This window comes from Petromyzon marinus, chromosome 22, assembly GCF_048934315.1.
Source record: "Petromyzon marinus isolate PM22_M1 ecotype Great Lakes invasive population chromosome 22, UKy_Petmar_22M1.pri1.0, whole genome shotgun sequence".
Classification (NCBI taxonomy): domain Eukaryota; kingdom Metazoa; phylum Chordata; class Hyperoartia; order Petromyzontiformes; family Petromyzontidae; genus Petromyzon; species Petromyzon marinus.
In genome coordinates, this window is record NC_133688.1 from 14,965,742 (window position 1) to 14,991,364 (window position 25,623).

Consider the following 25,623-nt stretch of genomic DNA (forward strand, 5'->3'; position numbering starts at 1 on the left):
AAAGATTTGTTCAGATTTTGGCAAGTACATTTTTTTTACAATTGAAAATTGTGCCAAACTATTTTGGGTAATGACTTCTGGCTAGAGTGGTCGTGAAATTGGCCTTGCGCGTCGCGGAGTTTCGCTGCTGCTACGCGTGCAGTGGAATGAGGGCACCCTCCGACCATCAAGTTCAAGCCCCTTTCTCCGATGTTTCTCACGCCGTCTGCTGGAAAGTGTCTTTTCAAGAACCCGGGGCATTACTTTAAAAAAAATACCATCGTGTGAATTAGAGCCAAGTTGGTACATTTCCCGAGAGCTGTCACAGATGTTGGAGTGCGTTTCACACTCTCACGTAGGCAGGAGAAATTATCACGCACACTTCAAGCAGATAAATATCGGTGTTCTTTAGCTCTAACACATTGCCCTTCTGTAATAATAATCAGCAGATGCAGTGCTGCTTAACTGCTTCATATATGTGTGTGTATATATGTGTACAGCAGAACCCCTCTTAACGACCACCCCTGTTAACGAATAATCGCTTAACGACGGGCCTCCATAGAGCCCAATGTGTAGTGCATAGTGTAGTGTATAGTAGCGTAGTGTATAGTGTAGTGTAGCACCCCTCTTAACGACCACCCCTGTTAACGACTAATCGCTTAACGACGGGCCTCCATAGAGCCCAATGTGTAGTGCATAGTGTAGTGTATAGTAGCGTAGTGTATAGTGTAGTGTAGAACCCCTCTTAACGATCGCTTAACGACGGGCCTCCATGGAGCCCAATGTGTTCACTTACTGAGCATTCCCCTGTTAACGACGGGCTGTTGTAGGTAAATATTAATTAATGCATTGATTAACCATGTTTTCTTTTAATATGATGTGTGTATAATGTGCTTAGTATTTTTATGTATTCATATCTATTTTAATATTATAAAGTACGTTTTTGGGTGATTTTTTTTTTACTTTCGATGCTTTCAAAACGAATTAAGCCTTTAACGTGTACTCCCTATACTCACTTAATGACCAAATCACTTAACGACCAGTTTCGTGGAAGCAATTGCCGTCATTAAGAGGGGTTCTGTGTATATATATTTACACAGCTTATGCCCAACACACACAAAGTTCCCATCTCACCTCACACCACTGCTAGTCAATCTCGTGTCACCTTTCAACTCGCATAAATAACCCACGAGCAAAAGGGGCAATTTTATCACCCTCAGGCCTCACTCAAAGGAGAGCCTCACAATGGGCTTTTATTTTCGTCACTAATTAATTAAGGGGAGGGGGCGGTCCATGTGGGGAATTCTACCCTGGGCGTCTAGCACGAGGCTTCCGGGCACCTCTGGGCAGCCCTGCACAAGCAGTCTGTTACCTGAATGTGCGATGTATACCAAAAGAGTTATGCTTTTCCCTTTCTCGTCATCTTCGCAGGGATAAAGCCTTGATCCCTTGGCTTGGAGATCTCCCTCCATAGCCAGCAGTCTCGAAAAATCCTAATTCTAAAGTCAGAGACAATGAGCCAACCGATGTTGTTCACGGCGTTCGCGTTTCCCCCTGGATGCTGTTCCCGTGTGTCGGCCGTGCCAGCTGTCGTACGGCTCTAGCTCCCCGGCGCTGTCCAACCGCCAGCGCTTCCCCACGTTTTTCCGCACGCACCCCTCCGCCACGCTGCACAACCCGACGCGCGTGCACCTCTTCAAGACCTGGGGCTGGACACGCATTGCCACCATCCAGCAGACGGCCGAGGTCTTCACCTCGGTGGGTCCAGAGTGGGGATGCTCTGTGTGTGTGTGTGGGGGGGGGGGTCTGTCTGTGTGTGGAGGGGGGGGGGTCTGTGTGTGTGGGGGTCTGTCTGTGTGTGGAGGGGGGGGTCTGTGTGTGTGTGTGGGGGGGGGGGGGGTTGTCTGTGTGTGGAGGGGGGGGGGGGTCTGTGTATGTGGGGGGGGTCTGTCTGTGTGTGTGTGGGGGTCTGTGTGTGTGTGGGGAGCGGTGGTGTAGCGGTTAGCGCGCTGCGCTACGAACCTGGCGACCCGGGTTCGATTCCCGCTCACGGCCAACACCAGTGACGATTATCTGAACCGGTACCGGGTCTCCCCTAGGTCGACTCAGCCTCAAATGAGTACCTGGTGCAGTGTGTAAACATCACCACTGGGGAGACAAAGGCGGTCGGGCGTGGTGCTGGCCACCCACCCCCTCGTGTACCGTTCCGGCCTTCATAGGTGCTCGCTAACAGCACTTGCCCCTACAGTCTGTTAAGGCTACACGGGGGATCTTTGTTGTGTGTGTGTGTGGAGGTCTGTCCTCGCACACAAAGACGCAATGGTAACAGGTGGTAAAGGTGAAGCCCTGCAACGCCCTTCTCGCGAAAGTCCGCGAGAGGAGAAACTCTCGAAAAACCCTTCATGGGCGCGTTTTGTTGAGGTCGGAGTGTCCACACTTTGCCCCACCGCGCGTGGCCCGTGCCGTACCCACTTATACCGCTATAAACCGGCGTTGAGAGACACTGTCGTATTGTACAGCCATAGGCTTTTGCGGACCGTGCGACCGTAAGGTCGACCGAAGCTAATGGCTGCCATGGAGGAAACTGCTGACGAGAGAAGGACCGAGGGGAGGAAACCTCAAAAATAAGGGGATGATGCAAACTGGTTCCAGAGGCTCATGTGGTAGGTGTGCTGTGGGTTGGTCAGCAAGAGGCACCCCCACGCCTGGTGATGGCGGGGCTGACCAAACACCAGCAACGCACCGTTCCCTCTCCAGCCGCACTGCTGCTGGGGAAATGTAGCACTAGAAACGGCTCCCGTGGGGTGAATTGCTGTGCAAGCAACCCACTGCACTCCTCGATTCCACTGTCCTGATTGAACCCGAGCAACACACGCCTATGATATGGAGGAGAAAAAAACCCACCACAAATACGAGTATTATGTGCTGTGCTTAAAGTCAAACATTAACACTCGCATAACCCCTGAATCCCCTGCACCCATGACTCTGAACACAACACGGAATTCCAACCACATCACCTGCTGCTGTTAACAAGTTACAACGACCGACTATTCACCCAAGTGACATTAGCATGACAATTATAAGAGATTGAGTACCCATAACCACATCCACAATGCACAGGGCGTGCAAATGTGGCTCTCCTGCAATCAATGCATCATGCACTGCCGCCAAATGTTGGTCTCTCATTTGGCCATAGCGCAAGTGAGCTAAATCCAGTCCATGAAATGCTCATTATACATCATGCAGGGTGTTTGGCGGCAGCCACTGATTAAGCCACTGTGGTGTCCCATCCCCAGTCATCTCCCCGGGCCTTCAGAGATAGCTGCACGCAAGTGCTCCCTTGGAAGGAGCCGGTTCCAGCCAGTTGGCCGCAACATCCCAATGCAACTGGATTGACGGGGTTTAGGAGTTCCGTGAGGTGCACCCAACACCGACACCACACAACCCTATTTGTTACACTTCATAAACCTAAATTGCATTGCGTGCGTTAGGGCTTTTAAATGGTTATTCGGGGGGGGGAGAGGGGGGGGGTGAAGGGGAAAAAAACCCATTGTTTATTTTAAATAAGCAAATGCTTTTAAGAGCATACTATGTGAGACGTATCAAATTATTAATTACGAAACTTCAAAGGTAGGCAAGTTAATAACAACAATAACACCAGCAAAGTATAATCATCTGCGGGCAAATTTAACAATCAGCCAGGCTGCGTCACGTCACAAATACCCATGCAGCACGCGCAGGCATTGAAGATTTGGCCATTCTGATATTTAGAGTTCAACTCTGGAACTCTACCTTGCTTGAAGTGGGAAGGGGGGTGGGTGGAGAGGGGGGGGGGGCATGACACAGTTAATGTTAAGCAACCTCTTAACGAATGTTGACTGTCATAATTTCAGAGGGTTCAGGCTTAATGAGCCCCGTCTAGTCCCCTCCAACTCTTATGGGGCTGATGTGGTTCACGTTTCGGTTTAATCTTGCACGTTTAGCTTTACAAAATGCAGCCTGTTTTACTGATTAAGAATATTGTCCTTTGCTCTTTTCCACTATGAATCCCAGAACATGGAATTTAAATGCCAAAAGACAAATAGGAATTGTTCTTTTTAGAGACCTGAAATTGTCAGTCGTGAATTATGTTGCATCTGCGCTTTGCACAATGTCAGCTTTAAAACCTTTCTTTGCAATAAAAAATATATGTATGAACTTGTCCAACAAATGGTTTATGAAAAGGTGTTGCATCATGTAGTGCGGTAATTATAATAATTGGGAATTTTATTGTGATGTAGTCTTCATTGAATGGCCTTTAGTTGATGAGAAAATGTAATGCCAGAATTTCCATGAGCATTGTGCATACGAGGAATGGTTATAGCGAGGTGAACATTAATAATTCAACAAACTCAGAAAAACACTAAAAAGCAGGGCAGACTTTTAGAGTTGCAAAACGATCAACTGAAATGAAATGTGTGCTCTAATGCTCTTCAATTTCCCAATGCACGTCAGCCGATCACGTTTAATGTTACCTAGAAATAAGAAACAAACCAGCTGCAATGTATGATTCTCACAAAAATCATCTGTGCCTCATGTTTCGCGAGCTCAGAACACACCCGTGCTGTGGCTTCGACGCTTGTCGTGCCAGTTGCTTTTCATGTGTACACTCGCGTTTCAATGACAACTCTGAAAAATCTTGGGCGAAAATGTGTCGATTCCCGCTGAATAATTTTCAGCCAAATTAAATGAATGGTCACTATTACAGCCAAAGTCATTGCAGCATCGGACACAGGATCTGATGCAATGGTTTAACACGAGAATATTTGGTGGTGGGTGGGGGGGGGGCTTTTTAAATGGTTCGTGCGATACGTGAACGAGCAGTGAGCGTGATGTCACCGTGAACGAGCAGTGAGCGTGTTGTCTTCACCGTGAATGAGCAGTGAGCGTGATGTCACCGTGAACGAGCAGTGAGCGTGTTGGTGTCACCATGAACGAGCAGTGAGCGTGATGTCACCGTGAACGAGCAGTCAGCGTGTTGTTGTCTTCACCATGAATGAGCAGTGAGCGTGATGTCACTGTGAACGAGCAGTGAGCGTGTTGGTGTCACCATGAACGAGCAGTCAGCGTGTTGTTGTTACCGTCTCCGGTGTGCTCACGTTGCTCTCGTAATTCCTTTACCGCGACTGCGGAATTTTCCACGTTCTTTTTGTTGTTGTTATTCCCCCAGACCCTGGCAGACCTGGAGGAGAGCGTTAAAGAGGCTGGTATCGAGATCAATGTTCGCCAGAGCTTTCTGTCTGATCCGTCCGTCGCTGTAAAAAATTTGAAGGTAAACCGCTAAATTCCCGAACATTACTTCGACAACTCAAGACCCAAAAACACGACAAATGGCGCAAATTTTACTGACGCACACAAAAGGAGCTGTCTGACGCGAGTATAACACTTTGTTAATGATAAAAAAAACACTGAAGGTGTCTTTCGAGTGCTCCACTGTAGCACTCTGATATAACATCACACCACTTGTGTGTGATTAACATTATTTAATTGGAAACTGCAGTGATGCCTGCGATAGCATGCTGCTTAATGGGACTTTAAAGTTGTTGTTGTTTTTTTTATGAATGAGACACTCAAACACGTGCTGGACAACCTGGGACATGCAGCCAAGGTTATGCATTTGTAAAACCCAATCAGCATTCGTTTTTTGGGGGGATTACACGTTCCTTAAAAAAAATCCTTACGGCCTCTAAACGACTTCGATATATGAGTCAGACAGTATTACGCAGATTTTTGCTAAATTACCAACAAAACACGACAAATAATGATTCCGTGTTGTCTATGGTTAATGCGGAACGGTGGTCTCTGAACTGAAATTTTAACTCACCCCCCCCCTTCCTCCCTTCACTTAAAATCCATGTAAACCCTTCAAGGTCCAATAATATCCAGCAGGGCTCCCTCGTTTATATCAACAGCAAGAGACTCAGAACTGGAACTTGGTACTCTTTACCAAATGCCTGCTTAATTGCTCTGAAATTTTAATGATTGATGAGATTATGCCCGACAAAGGATGTGAAAGCACCAGAGCATACTCTTACCCCCATGGGATTAGCAGCAGAACCAAATCGTTTACTTCCCCCACCCTCCATTCGCAAGGTTATTTAGAGCTGCTGCCAGTCCAAGCTAGAAATAGCTGAGGTGTTTAGATGTGTCTGTGCACTTGTCTGCAGCGTTGCAGCTCAGTAACCTAGAATTGGCAGCTCCCACAAGGGTAGGGGAGCAGTGAGCAATGCACGTGACAATATTTTCCAAAGGTAAATGCCAATGCGCGAGGACTGGTGGCCACGAGAGGCCTTCAGGAATGAGTTCGGGTAGTTGCGCTGTTCCTTCGGTGCAGATCACAGCGTTATACTGTACAGTCCATGGTTTGGGTTGCGTGGACACAGTCGCATCGTGGTGGCTCATCTTTTAATTGTCCAGTTTCTTCATTGAGCACCGTTTAGAATCCGTTGCCCATGTTCAATTAATATCACTGTGCAGTGTCCTGAGTGCAGAAAAGGCCCCCCCCCCCCCCCGAGTGGAAACTGAGCGCTCATAAAGCATGCACGGAGAGATTCCAGATACGTGTTCGTTACAGAAAATAGAGAACGCCGAGAAATACAAATAATTGCTGCTTCAGAGAAAAGTGGGCTCGTGCATATAATTTTAAATTTATGGAGGAATATTACATCACAGCTTTTGCTAAAGCTCTTCAGTTGCATTTCTTTCAACAGCGGTCTACTTCTAACTCAGATTAAACGTTTCTCCTATGGGCCAGGTGGCTCAGCATTCGAGTGAGCGGCTCGCAATTGGAAGGTTGCAAGTTCAAATCCTGGTTGGGGTTTGACTCGGTCCATCATCCCGCCGAGGTCAATCAAATTATTCACACTTTGTTGGGGAGTGAACAGTGAACAGTGGTCGTGCTGTTGAGAAAGTCTCCCCCCCCCCACCCCCACTATAGGAATGTGGAATTTCCAGCTGGAATCAGGAGATAAGAACCAGCATAATGACAATTTGCGCAACAAATCACTTGACTCTTTTTTGAAGTTTCCTAAATAAAGCATGCCCCACCATAGGCAAGCGTAGATGTGTTTGCCATGCCAAATGCACGTTAGGCACAGAACCACTGGCAAGAGTCTAATGCTACTGTCCAAGAAGTGAGTCTTAATGCTAACACCAGTCCCACATAGTGTGGTGGATTGTGTACGTACATATTGCATCGAGGAGGGCCCTAAAGGTTTGTGGTAATCCCCGTAGTGAAGAGAGTTAATGGGAGTTGTATTGGTATACTGTCTCTTCAAATTAGCTCTAATAGTCCATCTGGCAGTGCTGTAGTGCAGGAGGGCATGATGTACATGCTGGGCAATCATCGCTGAATTGCTGAGAAGGGACATTGTCAGGGTTAAGTTCTAGGTTTCACAGTGGGTGCTAGAAAAATTAACATAAGCCATAATTGACCATCCGAAATTTCCCATCACTGCTCGCATACCCACAACACATGCCATGTGTTTGCCAATGCAGTGGCTCACGCTCATCCACAGTACAGTACTGTTACTACACGATAAAGCACAGGTACACAATTTATTTAGGAGGATAAAAAAACAATTACTTGTGTATTAAACGGCAGTGCAGCACAATCCATTGTTTTACTCTACTGTGCTCAAATTCCTTTGCCCTCAACCTTCACCCTACTGGACATCTGTGGAAAAAGAGCGTCATAGCTCATCGGATTACTCCAGGATAAATACAGACTCTGATCCTGATTACCAACCCGCACCGACCAGTGCGGTGAAGCGTGGTCAAATAACCCCCGTGATCTACGCCAGCATCGGAAGGCCCTCATCCACCACTGGATTGACAAAAGGTCTGTGCATGTATTGTACTCAAATATACGGCGAGGCTTTCCACGTCATAATTAACAAAAAGCAGTTGCTAACTGAAGATAATTACCATGATATTAGTCAATAATTTGAGCATACTACGGTATACGTTTCACCTACTTTGGACCTATTTGCTTTCACGAGCAGTTTGCGGTTTGGTTTATGAAAGATTTAGTCGTCACGATTCAAGTCACCATTGACCAATTTATTTCACGCGGTTAATTTACTGCACATCGTGTAAACATTTTCCATTGCACATCAAGATAAAGCAAGCATAAGCAAGGCCTTGACTGCAAGGATTCATACTCTTTGGTTTTTTCGGTAAAGGCACGTAGGTAAAATAATAATAAAATAATTTGGTTGTTTCCATTTATTTCATTCTTTTTTCCCTATGTGACTTTATCCGAAAAAAACAAAGAGTATAACGCCTTATATGTACACGTATCTCCAAAGTTACTCTGCAGTCCTTAAAAAAATACAAATCAATCAATCTGCACATATATAGTGCACTTCTCATTTAAAAAGGTGTTTCAGTGTGCTTTACATAAAATATAATTTACATAAACGCTCACCTGCGTAGAACATATAACCTACAATGCATTTACATTAACATGTTAACAAAGCAATGTGCCGTAGGCAATGCATATATATTTTTAAATCATATATAACTAAGACCAGTTCCTAAAATCTAGGAATAAAACCATATTACCGGTCCACTGAACAGGTGGGACTATAATATCTCAACTATCTGCTTCTCCGATGTTTATGGGGCAATCACTCCACCACGATTCATAACAAATTTTTTTTGGTTAGATTGCCGCGTCACTAAAACCTGTGTGTCGTAAACCCTCCTCCACCCGAAACGGTCAGTCAATAAAGTTGCCATGTGGACAAACGTGCCAATTTATTAATGCTCCAGCACACCGGCGGTGTTCTGGAGAGCAATTGACACGCATTTAGCAGATTGGTACAATTGCTCCCATAAACACCAGCGCTCTACTAAATCAATAATAATTGTTGCACGTTTGTTCATCACGTAACAGCTTTATTATTTGGCTGTGTCAGGTGGAGGAGAGTTGACGACGCGCGTGTTCCTCACCCGGTGATCTGACTCAAGATTAAATTATGAATCCTAATATTGGTCGTGAAAGCCTGCTGCTACATGTTAAGTCGTCCCATCACGTTTGAGTTAGGCAGCTATCTAAAGAAAGTTTCTTTGGATTACCAAAATGCAAAACATTTGTGGGACTGGCTCGAGAAAAGAAAATCATCATATAACATCACCTTTTTGTTTGGAGAGCTTTCCTAAACTCTTCATACGCATGTTCTATATGTGTACAAAGAATGTTACTGGAAAACAATCTAATCTCAAACGAGGACTGTTGAGCTTTGAAAATAATTTGCCAAGTATCATAGCAGGCAGACAGGTAATTCCCTGACGTTAGCACATTGCAATTCTTCCAAGAGTATGGAATAATGAGAGAAGTAATGCATCAAAGGCGGTTGTGAGGTGAGGTTGGGGGTTCAGGGCAAACCTTGACTTTGATTTTCCCAAACATGTTGGAAACTGCCTCAGGAAAGCGACAACTTTTCTGCATATTGAGAGGCTTGTTGTTGAATGCATCGTAAAATGGCCGTGATTATAGATGCCCTTTGAGGATCATAAAAACATGAGGTTATATTTATCAAGGAATGGATACAGTATTTTTCTTTCTCGTGCACAATTGATTAAAGGTGTGCACGCTCATTATGGGAGGAAAAGTGAGAGATGTACTCTTTTAGGACATTATTTGGGGTTATCGGGAAAGCGATGTGTGCTGGAGTTTTTAAAAGTGCGAGGATTTGTTTTCATGATTATTTCACAAAACCCCACTGCGTTCACACCATGAATATTTATCTCGTATTTAAAATAAAACCACTGAATTTGCAACAAAATGGTATCTATTTTATCTACCCCAGAGGGTTGATGGGCTGAGCCAACCCCCCATCCAGGATTTGCACTCAGAAAAGTCTCACTTCGAGAAGTCTACCCCTGAGCCACAGGGCTGATAGTTATCTTGACTTTCAAAAACAAATGTGAACACTCGTCTGTTGGACATTGATCCTGTGATGAAAGTTTTCCACTGGCTGTGCAATTGATCAGAAAAAATACTCATCTGCGTGTTTAGTTTGTCATTTGTTATTCAAGAAGAACATATATTTTCTCGCGCTGATCATAAGTACAACAGTGGGTTTCTTTCATCTTCATGTCAACTTACGAGCTTGCTAACTGGCTTGCCTACCACCTTGACTCAAGTTTCACAATTCACTGACACTGAGCATGCAGCTGGAAATATTCTAAAACATTCTCCTGCAGAGGGAGCTGGTAGGAACGTTGGGTTGCTCGGTCAATGGCCAGGGTCAACGGCGGTGTGGTGTTTTCCGCAAATATGCCCGACTGTGAGGGCGGGCACAAGCCGGAGTGAGTAGGTTAAACGTTGAGTTTTATAAGGGCACCACGGGGTGACCAGCCCCACCCTCCCCACCCAGCCCCTCCCCACCCTCCCCACCCAGCCCCTCCCCACCCTCCCCACCCAGCCCCTCCCCACCTTCCCCACCCAGCCCCTCCCTCCCCACCCAGCCCCTCCCCACCCTCCCCTCTCCACCCAGCCCCGCACGACGGACGGACACAATAATCCCCTGTGGGCTTGTGTAACCAGGAGGTTCCTACCAGTATTAACACGTACCATCAGTGTATGCAACCATTTAAAACGCCTCCACCCCCCTCCCCCCCGTGTGTCTTATTTTTAATACTTCTCAGCGTCAAGACGCCAGAATCATCGTCGGTCTCTTTTACGAGGATGAGGCTCGCCGGGTGTTCTGCGAGGTAACTCCACTTTCACGTTAAAAATGAATATGTACAGCGACAAAAAAAGCCATCTGCTGTCAATAAATAAAATACTTTTTTTTCTTTCTGTTCAGTCCAGGCATATTTTCAGCATGCAGTATCTAAAAGCTCGAGTCATCATATGTTTCGCTTTGAAAATGAGTAAATAAATGAATACAATTTTAAGTTCTTTTTGCGCGCGCTCTTGAGTGATACAAAAATAGAGCACACGCTGTTGATAGCAAATTTGAATTGCAAATGCACCGTGCGGGTGCTGCATAATTTATATATTTTTTTTTGTTGCAAAGCTGGAACATGGATGATATTTCCTGAATTAGATCAATGCTGTTAGAGCATCACATCAAAAACCTAATGTGAGACATCCACTACATGAGCTACGGTAATAACAACTGAGCAATGCGATGCATCACTTGAACGGCCTTGTGGTGGCTGCATGTGATTGCTGGGTATTTATGTAGAAGGGAAAAAATCACGTGAAACTAAAAGGCATTTCTTTAGTTGCCGTCTCATAAGCTCTTGTGGCATGTTTACCACATTCAGTTAAGGAAGAGATGGGTTTCCTAAGCTTTGTGAATTGGGCACTCAGTGTGCATTTTTATCCCAAATTCACACATTCCTTAAACCACTTAAATCATAGTCATCATTACCTAACTACCTCAGTGGGAAATTACTTTATCCTCAGATATTTTCTTTTTTCTATTAAACATGTTTTTACCCATGTTATAACAATTTCAAGTTTGGTAATAATGTTTGTCATTGTTTTAACGTGATATTTGTCAAGGTTTCATGATAATTTTTTACAACCGAGATGTTTTCAGTAAGCTGACGTTAGTAGAAGATTAATGCACGCTGTACAATCTGTGCGAGATGGAATTTCCACTGTTTATTCGTATAATATAGACTCTACATAACAAGCTATAGACCATTGCAAGATGGGGTGCTTTTTCAGAGCTGTAAGTAATGCCATTTTTACTTTTCCTCTCGGGAAGAAACTTTGCTTGCCGCAAATGCCCCTAAGAGCTGTGCTGAGCAGCCAAACCCATTCTAAACAAGGTCCAGTGATAGCAGCTCGACCAAGCGTGTGCACTTTTTACGTGGAATCCGTAGCGGACTTTTGTAACCACAAATTTCATATTTCGGAACTGAATCAGGATTTGCGGCCAGCCACCCGGTACTAACGGACGCATTACAAGGGCTTTGCTGAACACACAGGCTACGGTCTGCCAGCATTCGGAGGTTTGCACGTCTATGTGTCCTACCCAACCACCTCTGCAATGACATGAGCACATATTTTTTGGTGGGGTCATACGCGTGTAGCCTGTGGGGCATTAAAAGATAATTCCCTTCCTTTTTTTTACTCCGCGGTAGAACATGGTGCGGTGGATGCGCACCATTTTCCGCGGCAGAATATTCCACATCCTTTCGGCAATATTTGTTTTTAAAGGGGTTGGGGGTGGGGGGTTGCCCACCTCATCAGCTCGTTTTTTTGTTCCTCAAACATCTCGGCAGGTGAATCTAATGAATAAATAAATGTGAAGAAATAACAGAAACCTCGAATGCGCATGCACGGTCATCAGTGTATGAGCCCGAAACAAAAAGGGCTCTGTGTGTGTGTGTGTGCATGCTTGTGGGCTGCACTACGAACCTGGCAACCCGAGTTTGCTTTCCGCTCCCAGTCAACACAAGTGACGCTTATTTGAACCGGCCCTGGACCTCCCCTAAAGTCGACGCAGCCTCAAATGAGCACCTGGCGCGTTGTGTAAACATCGCCGCTGGGGAGACAAAGGCGGCCGGGCGTGGTGTTGGCCACCCACTCGTGTTGCCGTGCCGGCCTTCATAGGTGGTCGTTCACAGCACTTGCCCCGACAGTCTGTTCAGGTTATACGGGGGATCTTTGTCTTTTTGTCCTTTGTGATGTTGCTGTGGCCATTAGCGTCAGTGCTTTCTTTTATGGTGCACCACACTGCAACAGCAGCAGCAGCAGCACACACTATACCGGGCATAATAATACTGTACAGGCGCGGGCCATGTAAGCACAGCAAGGCACGAAGATAAAAGGGCACGGGGCAATGGATGGCGGCTTGCAAATAAAAAAAAGTGCTTTCCTTGACACAGCAGTGAAATTGTGACAGGGCATAGGAACATTTGGCTTTTTTTACAGCGCTCTTTTGGGGGATGATCTAAACAATGAATGTTCTTGGAATGTGGATCTCCGGAGACTTCCTTTGTGAGAATTTGTGGCAGGATAGCGCTGCTGGAACACGAACACAAATTGCCACGAATTTGATCTCGCAACTTGAAGGGAAATGTACAAATTGTGTATTTTATTACGCTGTAGAAAAATCTGCTTCACATTGCTGTGCATTTAACGACAATTAAGATGATCAGTACCTATCATGTACATCGTTTAAAAAATCTGGTTGATTCTTATGAATAATTTAAATGGATGCGCCGACATGCGTATAATGCACAAATACTAAAATGTTGACTCCAGTGTAATTAATTAAATATATTTATATACGACATGCAATGCAAAAAAATCACAGCTTTGATCATATTAAAAATGTTTGTGTTATTATTTCACTTAATGAATCGTTCAAGTGCAAAAATTATGGTTCTGCCTGCTAAACACTGGGTCTTTGAGGCAAATTATGTAAATCCGGACGTGAGTTTGGATAACTCTCAGCAGAATCCTTACGCTACGTGTCTGATTTTGCTGTGGAATTCCAAAAATAAGTCGGCGCTTTTACCCCATCGGCAACAGTGAATTATGAAACAAGGAGCACGCTGGGTCGGTAACCAGAGAGAGCCTGTACTGAGCTGTGCCAAGCCGGGGAGACCACACTACAGTATCCCGATGTTCCACCTTCACAGATTTACAAGGGCTTCCTACAAAGTGCGCCTTGGCAGCACACGACTGGGGCGAGCGCGCGTGGCGGCCTCGCGCCTGTGGACGAGCCGTGCCGATTTTACCCGTCCCTGCGCCCGCAGGTGTACAAGGAGAAGCTCTTCGGGAAGAAGCACGTTTGGTTTCTGATCGGCTGGTACGCCGACAACTGGTTCCTGAAGTCGGACCACGCCGTGAACTGCACGGCGGAGCAGATGGCCGAGGCGGCGGAGGGCCACGTCACCACCGAGATAGTGATGCTGAACCCCGAGAACACCAGGGGCGTCTCCAACATGGTAGCCACCGGCCTTTCGTGCCATTCATAAGTAGTGACGCTCAGCACCGCGAACACCAGGGGCGTCTCCAACATGGTAGCCACCGGCCTTTCGTGCCATTCATAAATAGTGACGCTCAGCACCGCGAACACCAGGGGCATCTCCAACAATCAGAATCATTCATATTTATTCACATTGGCGGAATCCGACGAGCTACAAAGCAGTTTTTTTTTCACATGACCAGTAGGGGCGGGTCAGAACGTTACAACAACAACAACATAACAATACAAAAACACAATCGGAGTGCACATTATAAATAAATATACAAATAAAACTAAACTGGTTCTTTTTATCTTACCAGGTAAAGCCCGCTGAGCTATTAGCTTCTTTTTCAGAAGCGACCTGGCCGCACATGATAGCTCAACGAAGTTATCATGTGGAAATTTATAGCAGCAAAATAATCAAAATAATAATTACTCTGCAGGCTTGGGATACGTTGCCGTGGTGTAAGTATGTATGTTGACCTTCTTTGACACCGAACGTAGCTAACCGTGCTAATTGGAGGTGCAGGGGAAGGACAACAAATGAAACACAAAAAGCATTTCGAAAGAAATTCGTTTTCAATCTAGATGATTGAAAAGTGCCACGGCTCCAGTGGCTTCGTAATATCGGAACGTGTAACGGCCAGCGCACCCGACGTGCAGTCCAGAGGTCGCCAGTTCGATTCGTTCTCCCGGCAAGGCGGTTGCAACGATGTGGCGAGTTTCTCCAATCGCTCTGTCCACCCGGCAGTGTAAACGGATAACAAGGCAGTCGAATGGGCAGGTCGTTGTGTGGTGAGGTCAAGTGTGGATGCTCCAATCTCTTCCAAAAACACGCGTGGAGGGGCTCTCTAGAGGTGCTTTTAGTTGGAGGGCCTTTCGACAGCAGTGGCTTGAGCAAGAAATTGCAGGGCTGCGCCTTTGACTTTGTACACACCAGGAAGAGGTTGCAAATTGTCCAGAGTTATAAAATCGTCTCGTAAATTATGGCCTGTCATTTTGATAGAGACCATACCACTCGAAATTCTACGTGGACCGTGACATTTTTGTCGCAAATTGTGACAAATCAATGCATTGTGGAGCGATGATGAATCATTGCAGCCTGATCCATTGAGTTCGTATATCATCTAAAAGGGTGGAGTGGTGGCATAGTGGTTAGCACACTACGCTATAAACCACCGACCTGATTTGATATCCAGCCAGATGAATGCCAGTGGTGAGTCATAACATTGAACAGTGCGGTGAAGTATGGTCAAACAACCCATTGACCAATAATGCACGGGGAGACCTTCATCCACCACTCGATTGACAAAGAGCTCTGAATTATTAATCAGCAAAAATTTTTTACTCTTATCAAAGCACAAATTAATGTAAATGCTATGATTACTGATTTCTTGCGTGCTATTCTACATTTCATGACATTTATTGCTAACATTATTGTCGCTGTACAGCTCAAAATAAATAATTTTACTTCTTGAGTTGTTTTTATCGATGGACCTAATGCAAGGATCACAATGGAAAAGCCTTATTTGTTGATTGCGTGCTGCACCGTGATAATGCATTGCGACATTGATCATCGTTAATCTTGTCCGTGATGACTTTCCAATCGCTCACTGCATTGCTTGACAAAACGTTTTGGACTTTGTGATCCTAGGGAAACTTTTTCTAAAGCGCGGAATCAATTCCAAGTGCTTATTGATCACACAACTTTAACCAAACCGCATGACTGAACCTGGCATTAGGATGCCTTCATCCAGTCTTGAACTGGTTAAGCCTCTAAACTACGTTTTTAAAAAAAAATTATGCATTGCTGACGTGGAGTAGTGGGGATAACAGTTAGCACACTGCACTATGGAATCCGCTGATGTGGATTACTGGCCATGGTAAACATAAGTTCTGGGCGTTATGTGAACTGGTCCTGTGAACCGGTCCTGGGCACCACCTCCCCTTCACCAACCCACATTGATTAGCTTGGTGATGCATGGTCAAACAACTCCCATGATCGACACAGCATTGGGAGGCCTTTATGTCACCCTGGTTTTCCTGGAGGAAGTGTCACCTGGACAAAGTGGGTGTTTAACTGGTATTATAGGAAAACGATTGACTGTATGAATAAAATGCCATATTTTGTTTACAATGTGAACAACTTCCTCTTGCTGGTTCATGGCGAAGGTGCAGGTTGAATGTAGAATTCATTATATACAGAGGAATAGAGGACTTCATGGCATTTTGTCAGCAGTTGTGATAATTCTAAAATGCCTGTATATGTGAAGGCTCATGCAAAAATAATGACCGCGAACCAAACCAACATTGTTAGATGGTAGCATTATAAATAATGTAAGTAGGCAATGCATCGGGGCACATTTGATGCATACCTTCTCGAGTAGGGCGTGGCTCAGGGGGTGATGTCTAAACTAAACCATGAAACTTTTTTTTTACTACCAGATAAGGCCTACTGAGCTATGGAGCTCTTTTTCATAAACATGATCGCCTAACAAAGTGGCTTATCATGTGGACATTTATAGCAGCCAAATACTCGAAACGTCTGTTTCTAAATGTGGAGGAGAAACCCGGTGGACCCGGAGAAAATACAAGCGACCACGGAGAAAGAGAGAGACCATGCAAACTCCATATATATAGCAGGCGTCAGGGTGGGGGGTATAGATCCTCCGACCTCCTGTATACCAGGTGAGGTAGTTAACATATCACCACCGTGGCGCTTCCTGTTTCAGGATACCTCAGAGATCATGGGTTTAAGCTGGAGGTTGGTCTCCAACATGAATTCAGTGCTCGTGGCTTTGAGTATAACGGCCTCGGCCACCTATGGCTTGACTTTATACAAACAAAAAACCTCATGTTTTTTTCCCCCTTGATTCAGTTGTGCTGAGAGTGATATAACTGTTTAATAGCGTGCTCCCCCTCATACCATTTCATTTATTGGAAACGAGATGTAGTTTTGTTTGTTGACCTGAGCCACTTTTCTTATTTTTTTAGTTACTCTATATTTCAGTTGGATTTTTTTGAAAGAGCTTTGTTTAGGCCTTTTGTTCCATAAATGCTAAGTTGTTCTTGTTGTACCCAGCGCTGAGATACGACGTAAAATAAATGTTTTCTTCAGCAGATTAAATGGTTATTTCTACAGAGCAGTCGGGACCCCCCCCCCCCCCCCCCCACGAAGTTAACGAGACATTGCGAAAAAATCCTGCGGTGTTTCATTCGGAGACTCGTTCCCTGCCGGGGTGTATCGCTGCACCATCGGGGGGGGGGGGGCGGGAGGGGGGGATCACAGTAAAGAATCATCCATTCCATTCCCACATAACCGTTGCTGCGCGAGAGGGGGGGGCGAAATGAATAAAGGAGTGGAATTGTTGGACCAAAGCACGGATCTTAACGGCAAATACAATTTGAAGAAGAAAAAAAAGCCATCAGTGATTGTTCAATTTAAATGGTCGCTTGTTGCCATCTTTGCTGGTTGTGCAGACGTCGAATGAGTTCATCGAGCGGCTGAAGGAGCGTCTTCCCAAGAGGCACAACGAGACGGGCGGGATCCAGGAGGCGCCGCTGGCCTACGACGCCATCTGGGCCCTCGCCCTGGCGCTGAACCGGACGGTGCAGGAGCTGGCGAAGACCGGGCTGATGCTCGCGGACTTTAACTACACCAACAAGGCCATCACGGATGAGTTCTACAATGCTCTCAACTTGTCCTCCTTCAGCGGCGTTTCAGTGAGTGCACCCATGTGGTAGCGATGTATTTGCTTAGGAAACTAAGCAAATATGTGCGGGCCCCATGTAGCTGAAGGGGTCCTGGAATCATGCAACAAAATATGAGGGAACCAAACATCATCAAGAATTCAAACCCAAGGATGCATAAAAAATTATTTAATATAAAATAGCTATTTCGGTAAAGTCACATATAAGGGAAACAATAATATAATAAAAATATAAAACAATAAAATTCTCACGACGTTTCGACCGCAACACAAGCAATCATCATCAGGTTTTCACACCTGGTTTTCACACCTGATGATGATTGCTTGTGTTGCAGTCGAAACGTCGTGAGAATTTTATTGTTTTATATTTTTATTATTTTATTGTTTCCCTTCTACGTGACTTTACCGAAAGAACCAAGAATATGAATCCCTGCAGTCACGAAAGCTTTCAATAAAAAAATATATAAAATTGCTTGTTAACTCTAACTTTGTCTCCATTTATCTTGTGTTGACTCCATCTGTATCTTGTCTATATATCTCTTCTCATGTCTTACTCGGTCCATTAGGGAATCTGAGTCTGTTACACTTTTTAAATCGCGTCGTAAAACTCATCTGTTTTGACTGCAGGCTTTTTCCCGTAACTTAACAAGCTTCATGTGAAGCGCTTTGAGGCCTTGCCGCGAATTGCGATGTAGAAAAAACGAGTTTATTATCATCATCATCTTATGACATCTCAATCGTTTGTCTACATTTCACTTGTCGTGCTCCGTCACTGTCTTATCAATGTTGCTTTTGTCATTTCTCTACGAGTTCACTAGTCGAAAGGTGGAGGGGGTGGAAAAACAAATAATCTTCTTTTGCTCCCAATGGGCCAAAACCACTTAGTGCATCTGCTCTGCTATGGAACAACTGCTTCCATTAATGAATCATGGCAATTATTGACATCAGTTCTGGCTGCCCGTCCCTGATTGTCTTGCGGTTTCCCCGCACCTCGAAAAAAAAATCTCTGAAAACTGTGCGCAGGACTCATTTGTAACTTGACTTGTTTACTTGTATGGCGACCGCTTTGTTGTGTTGAAAGGGTCATGTCGTGTTTGATGCAAGTGGGTCCCGCATGGCGTGGACACTGATTGAGCAACTGCAAGGTAATTCACCTGAGCGCAATAGCCTGCACTGAACCCGAATTCTTCCTCTGAATTTCACCCATCGATTCGTCCACCCAGTTGTTGAGAACTCAATCTACCAGTCAGACTGACTGTTTCCATCTCACCCATGATGTGTTCAACGACCGAACCGCAGGTCTCCACAACCCTCTTTGTATTCTTAGTTTTTTCGGTAAAGTCACGTTGAAGGGAAACAGCAAAATAATAAAATATATATTAATAAAATAATAAAATGTATATTTTATTATTTTGCTGTTTCCCTTCAACGTGACTTTACCGAAAAAACTAAGAATATGAATTACTGCAGTCACGAAAGCTTTAAATCAAAACCCTCTTTGTGCTTGTTCACCTCGCCACTGCTCTACTTTGGAATTTCCTTTCATCCTCTATTTTGCCAAGTTCTTATTATAACCTTGCTCAATTTGAAGAAAGTCGTTCATTCTTATGAATTACAACTTGGACGGTTCACTTTGTTGCTGGCCGCTTGATGCTTTGGGTCTTTGCTCGGCAACGTCCTTCAGACAACACGGTTTTGTATTTGAGTATATAGCGTCTTAGTGTGACCACATTTTAAGATGCTGTACAGAAGCAGTGGGCCATACTTTTTTTTGGAGAGCCATTATAGGTCCCCTATGCGAGTCTGTGAGTCTTTGTGTGAGTATGTCGGTGTCTGTGCGAGTTAATGCAATACAATTTGGATGTATATGGTTGGCTGTACATGTGACTGTTTATCAAGAAGCAGAAACAGTCAGTGTATTTATTTTGTGGTGACTGTTGTATTTTTTGTCAACGAATAATACTGAACAATTCTGTTTGTTTTGTGTGATGCTAAACTTTTCCGAAAACCCCCAACTAAAAAGTGTCAAGTGACTTATAATGATGAGGAAAATCATGATGATAATTGTGATTGATATTAATGCTAATTAACACGAGATGGTAATGAATTACTGGAATTCGTATATTCAATTAATGAAGAGACAATAACATTACATTTGCTGCACACAGAAAATAATTGTAAACACTGTAGAAATTACCATACTGCATTATAATTGTGTGCCTTTATTTATTAATTCATAATTGAAAACCTGAGTAAATGTTTTTGATTATATCGCGTTTGTCTTTATTTTTTCCCCCGTCTGCCTTAAGCTCATCTGTTTACATTATTAGCACATCCCGTGCCACGTTCTCCATTGCGTCTATACTCGCCTCATCTAGCCACTCTCCTTTCAAGAAATTACGTAATAATTATTGCATACATAAACATCTGAAAGTGAAATTCACCCTCTTTACTTCGCATTATTCATTTTTTGTTTGTTAAATTTAGTCGAGATTTATTACGATTTAAAAGATGCTTTGAGAATATTCTGTACACTTAAGCCAACTTAATGTAACCGAGGTCGCCCTTGTACAGGAGGGAAGGCTTGCCATCTTTACTCTTTGGTTCTATTCGGTAAAGTCACGGAGGTAAAAAAATAAAATAACAAAAAATCACGACGTTTCGGCCACAACACAAGTGGCCTTCATCAGGTGAAGGGACTGGACTGTCCAGAGGACAGCGTTGGAGTGAAGACAGCAAGCCCAGGTCGCGTCCTTTAAGCTGTGTGAGAGGAGACAAAAAACGCCTTGTTGTCGCGGCATCTTTTGAGGAAGGTCAGCGTCTCGATGAGCTTTGACTTCTTGTCCCGTTGTCTGTTGAAAGCTCTAACAGATAGGTGAAAGCCCTCCTCGTAGAGGTTATCAATTCTAGATTTGAAGCTTTCGTGACTGCAAGGATCCATACTCTTTGGTTCTATTTGCTAAAGTCACGTAGGTAAAAAAAAAAAATCACGACGTTCCGGCCACAACACAAGTGGTCGCGAAAGCCTACGTGTTAAACCAATTAAATATAAAACCAAAAATCACCTACGTGACTTTACCGAATAGACCCAAAGAGTATGGATTCTTGCAGTCACGAAAGCTTCAAATCTAGGCTTGCCATCTTGTCAATGGGTTTCATCCACCTCCTGAATGGATAAACCATTTTCCCATCTCCTGGTTGGATTTATGATTACTGACTGATGAGTAAACAACAACAAATCACACGCTGTGCCTGTGTTTCTGCAGATGGGAAGTATGTGAAGATTGGCTACTACGATAGCTCAAGTAACAATATCAGCTGGTTCAATGCAGAAAAGTGGATCGGTAAGGAGATTTAAGTTCAGTGCTGGTCACACGGACATCTTTGGTTTGTTGTCCTTTCTCTCACACCTCCGACTGACCCGGTTGGCTACGTACGGTGCGAAATAACTTCAACCTACATACATTCTTTCCATGGCAACATGTTCACTTGTTTACCGTTTGGATTCGCCGCGAAAATTTATTTTTTTTACTTGAATGTGTTGCTTACTGTTCCAGCTCTTTTTTGTCAGTTAAATGTTGGACGAATGCCCGCTGTGTCAGTAATGGGGATTATTTGACCATGCTTCGCTATGCCAGTCAATGCGGCTTGGTGAGGGGGCGGTGGGTTGAGGAGGTTGGGGGTGTAACGACTGCAGCCGAGAATGGAATCAAACTCAGGTCGCCGAGTTCATCGTGCAGCGCTCTAATAGCTGCGGTACCGCTCACTCACTCCTCTTTAACAAACCGCATCCGTACAAGCCATGGCAGACGCGGATACCTGATGCACAAATGGACAATTAAAAACTCCGGCACGACTGTGGTCATCCGGAACAGACTGTACAACACATAATATCGCAATGCCCGATCCACAAATACGAAGGAGACATCACAGCGATACACTACGCTGCTCCTGACGCAGTTGCCCGGCTTGACCACCGGAATGTGACAATGTAGTTGTTGCTTTATCTACATGAGCCATACGGAAGAAGAAGAAGAACAACAACAACAATTGAGAATACATTTTTAAATACGTTTATAATTATAATAGTCTTGTTAAAATCTCTCAAGTTTTATGTGACAATTTAACATTGCATTCTACATTGTATATCGTATCATGATGTATCTTTTTTTCCACTAGTAAATATAAAATCACCCTACAAAAAAATCGCATCTTCTCAGATGTTTAAAGCTAAGCAGGTTGCGGAGCCTGGTTAGTGCTATGGTGGGTGACCACAAGGGCTTGGCGCATGTTGTAGGCGGCGAGGTGAACACGATACCACAGAGATTTGAATGCCACCCTCCTCATGTGAGTGGCCTTTCTTTGCTTGCTCCAGTTTCCTCCTCGCAATGGCAAACAACCATTCATGGAATTGGGCCACCATCCTAATATAGGCACCCTAATGGAAAGGAAAAATAAAAACATCTTCAGACGTGAAGCCTTTTACTGAGGTGAACAATTGACATTATTGTATTGACGCAAAGCTGTCCTACTGCTGTCCTACTGCTGCTGTGCCTGCTGCTGCCAAAGTACATTCTGTTGTACAATAAATGTTTACACTGCGGGGGCTGTTCACACAACACATGAGTTATTGATTACCTAATCAATAGATGGTGTAGCATGTGACTATACATTACACCTGGCTCTAGCACACCAAACCCAGAGGAAATGTTACCCCCTCTAGTGTTAGGATGGGTTTCGAAAGATTGGAAGGATGCCCTGGGGAACCGCGCTGAGTGCAACAACTGCCGGAGTATCTCCCTCCTCAGTGTGCCGGAAAAGGTCCTGTGAATAATTATTCAACATCGCCTTGCCAGACAAGCTGAGGAGAAGCTTGCGAAGCCCCTGTGTGGTTTCCGACTTAGGCGGTCCTGCATGGATGCCATTTTCTTTGTCGGCATGCTACAACAGAGGTGTAAATTATTTCAACAGGACATCCCTGCTTTATTTACCTGGTCAAGACCCATGATACTACCAATAGGCCAAGGATCTGGATGATTTCTTTGTGCTTTTGGAGTCTCAGGCTATCTGCTCACATTAATCAAGGACCTTCGTGATGGTGAGCAGGCCTGGGTAAAGTTGCGTGGCCAAGTGTTGGAGCAATTTTCTGTTCACCTTGAGGTGCGACCGGGATGTACTCTGGTCCAAACACTATTTAACACCGTCTTTGGCCACGGAGTTCGAGAAGCTTTCCATGGATGTGTCAGTGGAATTTCCATCTGGTATAGATACAAGGGGAGGCTGATTGATTCCTGGGTGCGGTCAAGGATTGGCTACCTATTTGTCAACCTTTATATTTATGTGGATGATACACGTATGATGATTGCTGACCAGTCTGAGGAGTTGGAGATAAACTAAAATACGAAACTATTTTTTATTTTACCAAGTAAGGCCCACTAAGCTATATAGCTCTTTTTTAGAAGCGACCTGGCCACATTATAGCTTAACTAAGTGGCTTGTCCTATGGAAATGTATAGCAGACAATAGTGCTGAACCTGGAGCATGCTACTCAGAGATGGGGCCTTACTAGCAGCCTCACAAAAACAAAGCACCTGCCTGGGAATTGTATGTCATGAAACGCTCCCCTCCCTCAGTGTTTTATATTGTTCTTCTCAAACAATATGGAGAAGCAAGCAAATCACCTGCAAGAACAAACTGAACATCTTAAGATCATGCGTGTTCAGTGCAGCTTTGTATGCCTGCGAGACTTGGACATTGAAAAATACCGACAGAGAGAAGATATTGGCATTCGAAGTATATTGCTATCGAAGGATACTGCATCTCAACTTGACCCAAAGAGTCACCAACGTAGAAGTAGGAAAAAGAAGACGACCTGATGGTGCAGGCAGCGATGAGAAGGAAACTGGCACTATTTGGACAAACATGCAGGATGGACAACAGGACCATTAAAAGTTGGTTGTTGGGAAAAATTTAAGGAACCGGAAGGAGAGGAAGACCTACCAGAGAATGACTTGACGAAGACATCATAAGGGATTGGTGTCAGAAAGATGCGCACCACTTGAACACATTGGCGCAAGACGAGGAAAGCGGAAACGAATGACAAAATTGTGCAGTGGACACCTACTTCGGGCTATCTACCCCTGGATCGTGATGATGATTGTTCTTCTCGAGCATGCGCTGGGATTTAACGTGTTTTGTTTTCCCTCCCAAGGTGGATCGCCACCTCCCGACCGCACCAAAGTGGTGGAGCAGTTTCGCTATCTCTCCCAGGGTCTCTACATCTCGGTCTGTGTCCTGGCCACTGTCGGCATCATCCTGGGCCTTCTCTGCCTCAGCTTTAATGTTTACAATCGCCAAATCAGGTGCGAAATCCTTCAGTGTGTGCGTCTCCCTTTTGTGCGAGTGAAAACCATGATGTGCGTCTCTCCATCCGTCAAATCCAGGCTATGCATCACGTGAACACAAGGTTGGATGTTTTTCTGCCTTTGTCACAAGATGTTATCCAGTGTAGTTTAAGTTCACTTGACATTAACAGTGTACAGTAGAACCCCTTTTAATGACGGCAATTGGTTCCACAAAACCAGCCGTTAAGTGATTTGGTCATTAAAAGTGAGCGTAGGAATAAATGTCAAATTGCTTATTCATTCCGATAGCATCGAAGGTTACCCTTTTCACCCAAAAAACATACTTTATAACATTTAAACAATGGATATTAATGCATAAAGATACTAACAACATTATAACACGTTAAAAGAAACATGGTTAATCAATGCTTTAATTAATATTTACCTACAACAGCCCGTCGTTAACAGGGGAATGCTTGGTAAGCGAACACATTGGGCTCCATGGAGGCCCGTCGTTAAGCGATCGTTAAGAGGGGTTCTACACTACACTATACACTACGCTACTATACACTACACTGTGCACTACACATTGGGCTCTATGGAGGCCCGTCGTTAAGCGATTAGTCATTAACAGGGGTGGTCGTTAAGAGGGGTTCTACACTACACTATACACTATGCTACTATACACTACACTGTGCACTACACATTGGGCTCTATGGAGGCTCGTCGTTAAGCGATTAGTCGTTAACAGGGGTGGTTGTTAAGAGGGGTTCGGCTGTACGTCAAAAGTGAAATAATATTTTAAAAACGAAATTTTATCTTCACATTTTGGGTCCAGCTTTACAGTACAAAGTTATGCAAGTTGGATTTTATAGAGCTTCCGAATGCAACGGCATCTCCAGACGCAGTACAAAACAGTGGGATGTACGTCACAGGGTTAAAACGATACATATATAATTATGTTCACGTAGTTATAAGTACAGAAAGTAGCCTGCAATGGCTTAGGCCATTGGAAGCCTTGCATTTTTAACAGTGAATGCCCGGTCGCGTTGCATAACAGCTTAAGAACTTTTTTTCTTTATTCATGTAGCAGAAGATGTCAGATGTAGCCAATGGATTGGTGGTTCCCAGCCTGTGGCCCACAAGGCTCTGGGAAGTGGCCAAGTGAATTGTTTTATGGCTGTTTACCATTGTATAGTGCTTTTAGAGTACAGTAGTAATTTTAAAAAAAAACCTGTTATTGATGTAACGTGGTCTGCGAGACTTTCCTGAGGATTGACAGTGGCCAGCAGCTCCAGAAAACTTGAGAACCACTGCAATAGAGGTTACTGAAACCTGCCTATAAATTAAAGGGTTCTCAATTGGAAAATGGTTTAAAAAAAAAGTTTTCCCAAAATTTAGCTGTCTTTTTGGCATCATTGGTGCTCGATATTGAAAGGAGACATGGAAACACAAATTGGATGGTTTCTCAGGAGATGTGCTATTGGTTTATTAAAGTCCATAAAAGGCAGGATGCAGACTCAATGCCGCCTCCGGAGGATGGGATTCACCCGTTGAGGATACGTTCAATCAACGTCTGTGTGTGCACTCCATCCGCTCACCGTC

At 44.4% G+C, this 25,623-nt stretch overlaps 1 protein-coding gene across 6 annotated transcripts in view; it reads left to right on the forward strand.

Moving 5' to 3' along the window:
- LOC116944955 (gamma-aminobutyric acid type B receptor subunit 1-like) overlaps window positions 1-25,623 on the forward strand; it is an 86,256-nt gene that overhangs the window by 37,272 nt on the left and 23,361 nt on the right. For all 6 annotated transcript variants that reach the window (XM_032958939.2, XM_076068748.1, XM_032958938.2 and 3 more), the window contains 8 exons: window positions 1,567-1,737; window positions 5,189-5,290; window positions 10,675-10,740; window positions 13,753-13,944; window positions 17,445-17,687; window positions 18,756-18,819; window positions 20,941-21,018; window positions 23,886-24,036. In XM_032958939.2, the coding sequence (XP_032814830.1) occupies window positions 1,567-1,737; window positions 5,189-5,290; window positions 10,675-10,740; window positions 13,753-13,944; window positions 17,445-17,687; window positions 18,756-18,819; window positions 20,941-21,018; window positions 23,886-24,036 (1,067 nt within the window). The remainder of the gene's footprint in view (window positions 1-1,566; window positions 1,738-5,188; window positions 5,291-10,674; window positions 10,741-13,752; window positions 13,945-17,444; window positions 17,688-18,755; window positions 18,820-20,940; window positions 21,019-23,885; window positions 24,037-25,623) is intronic.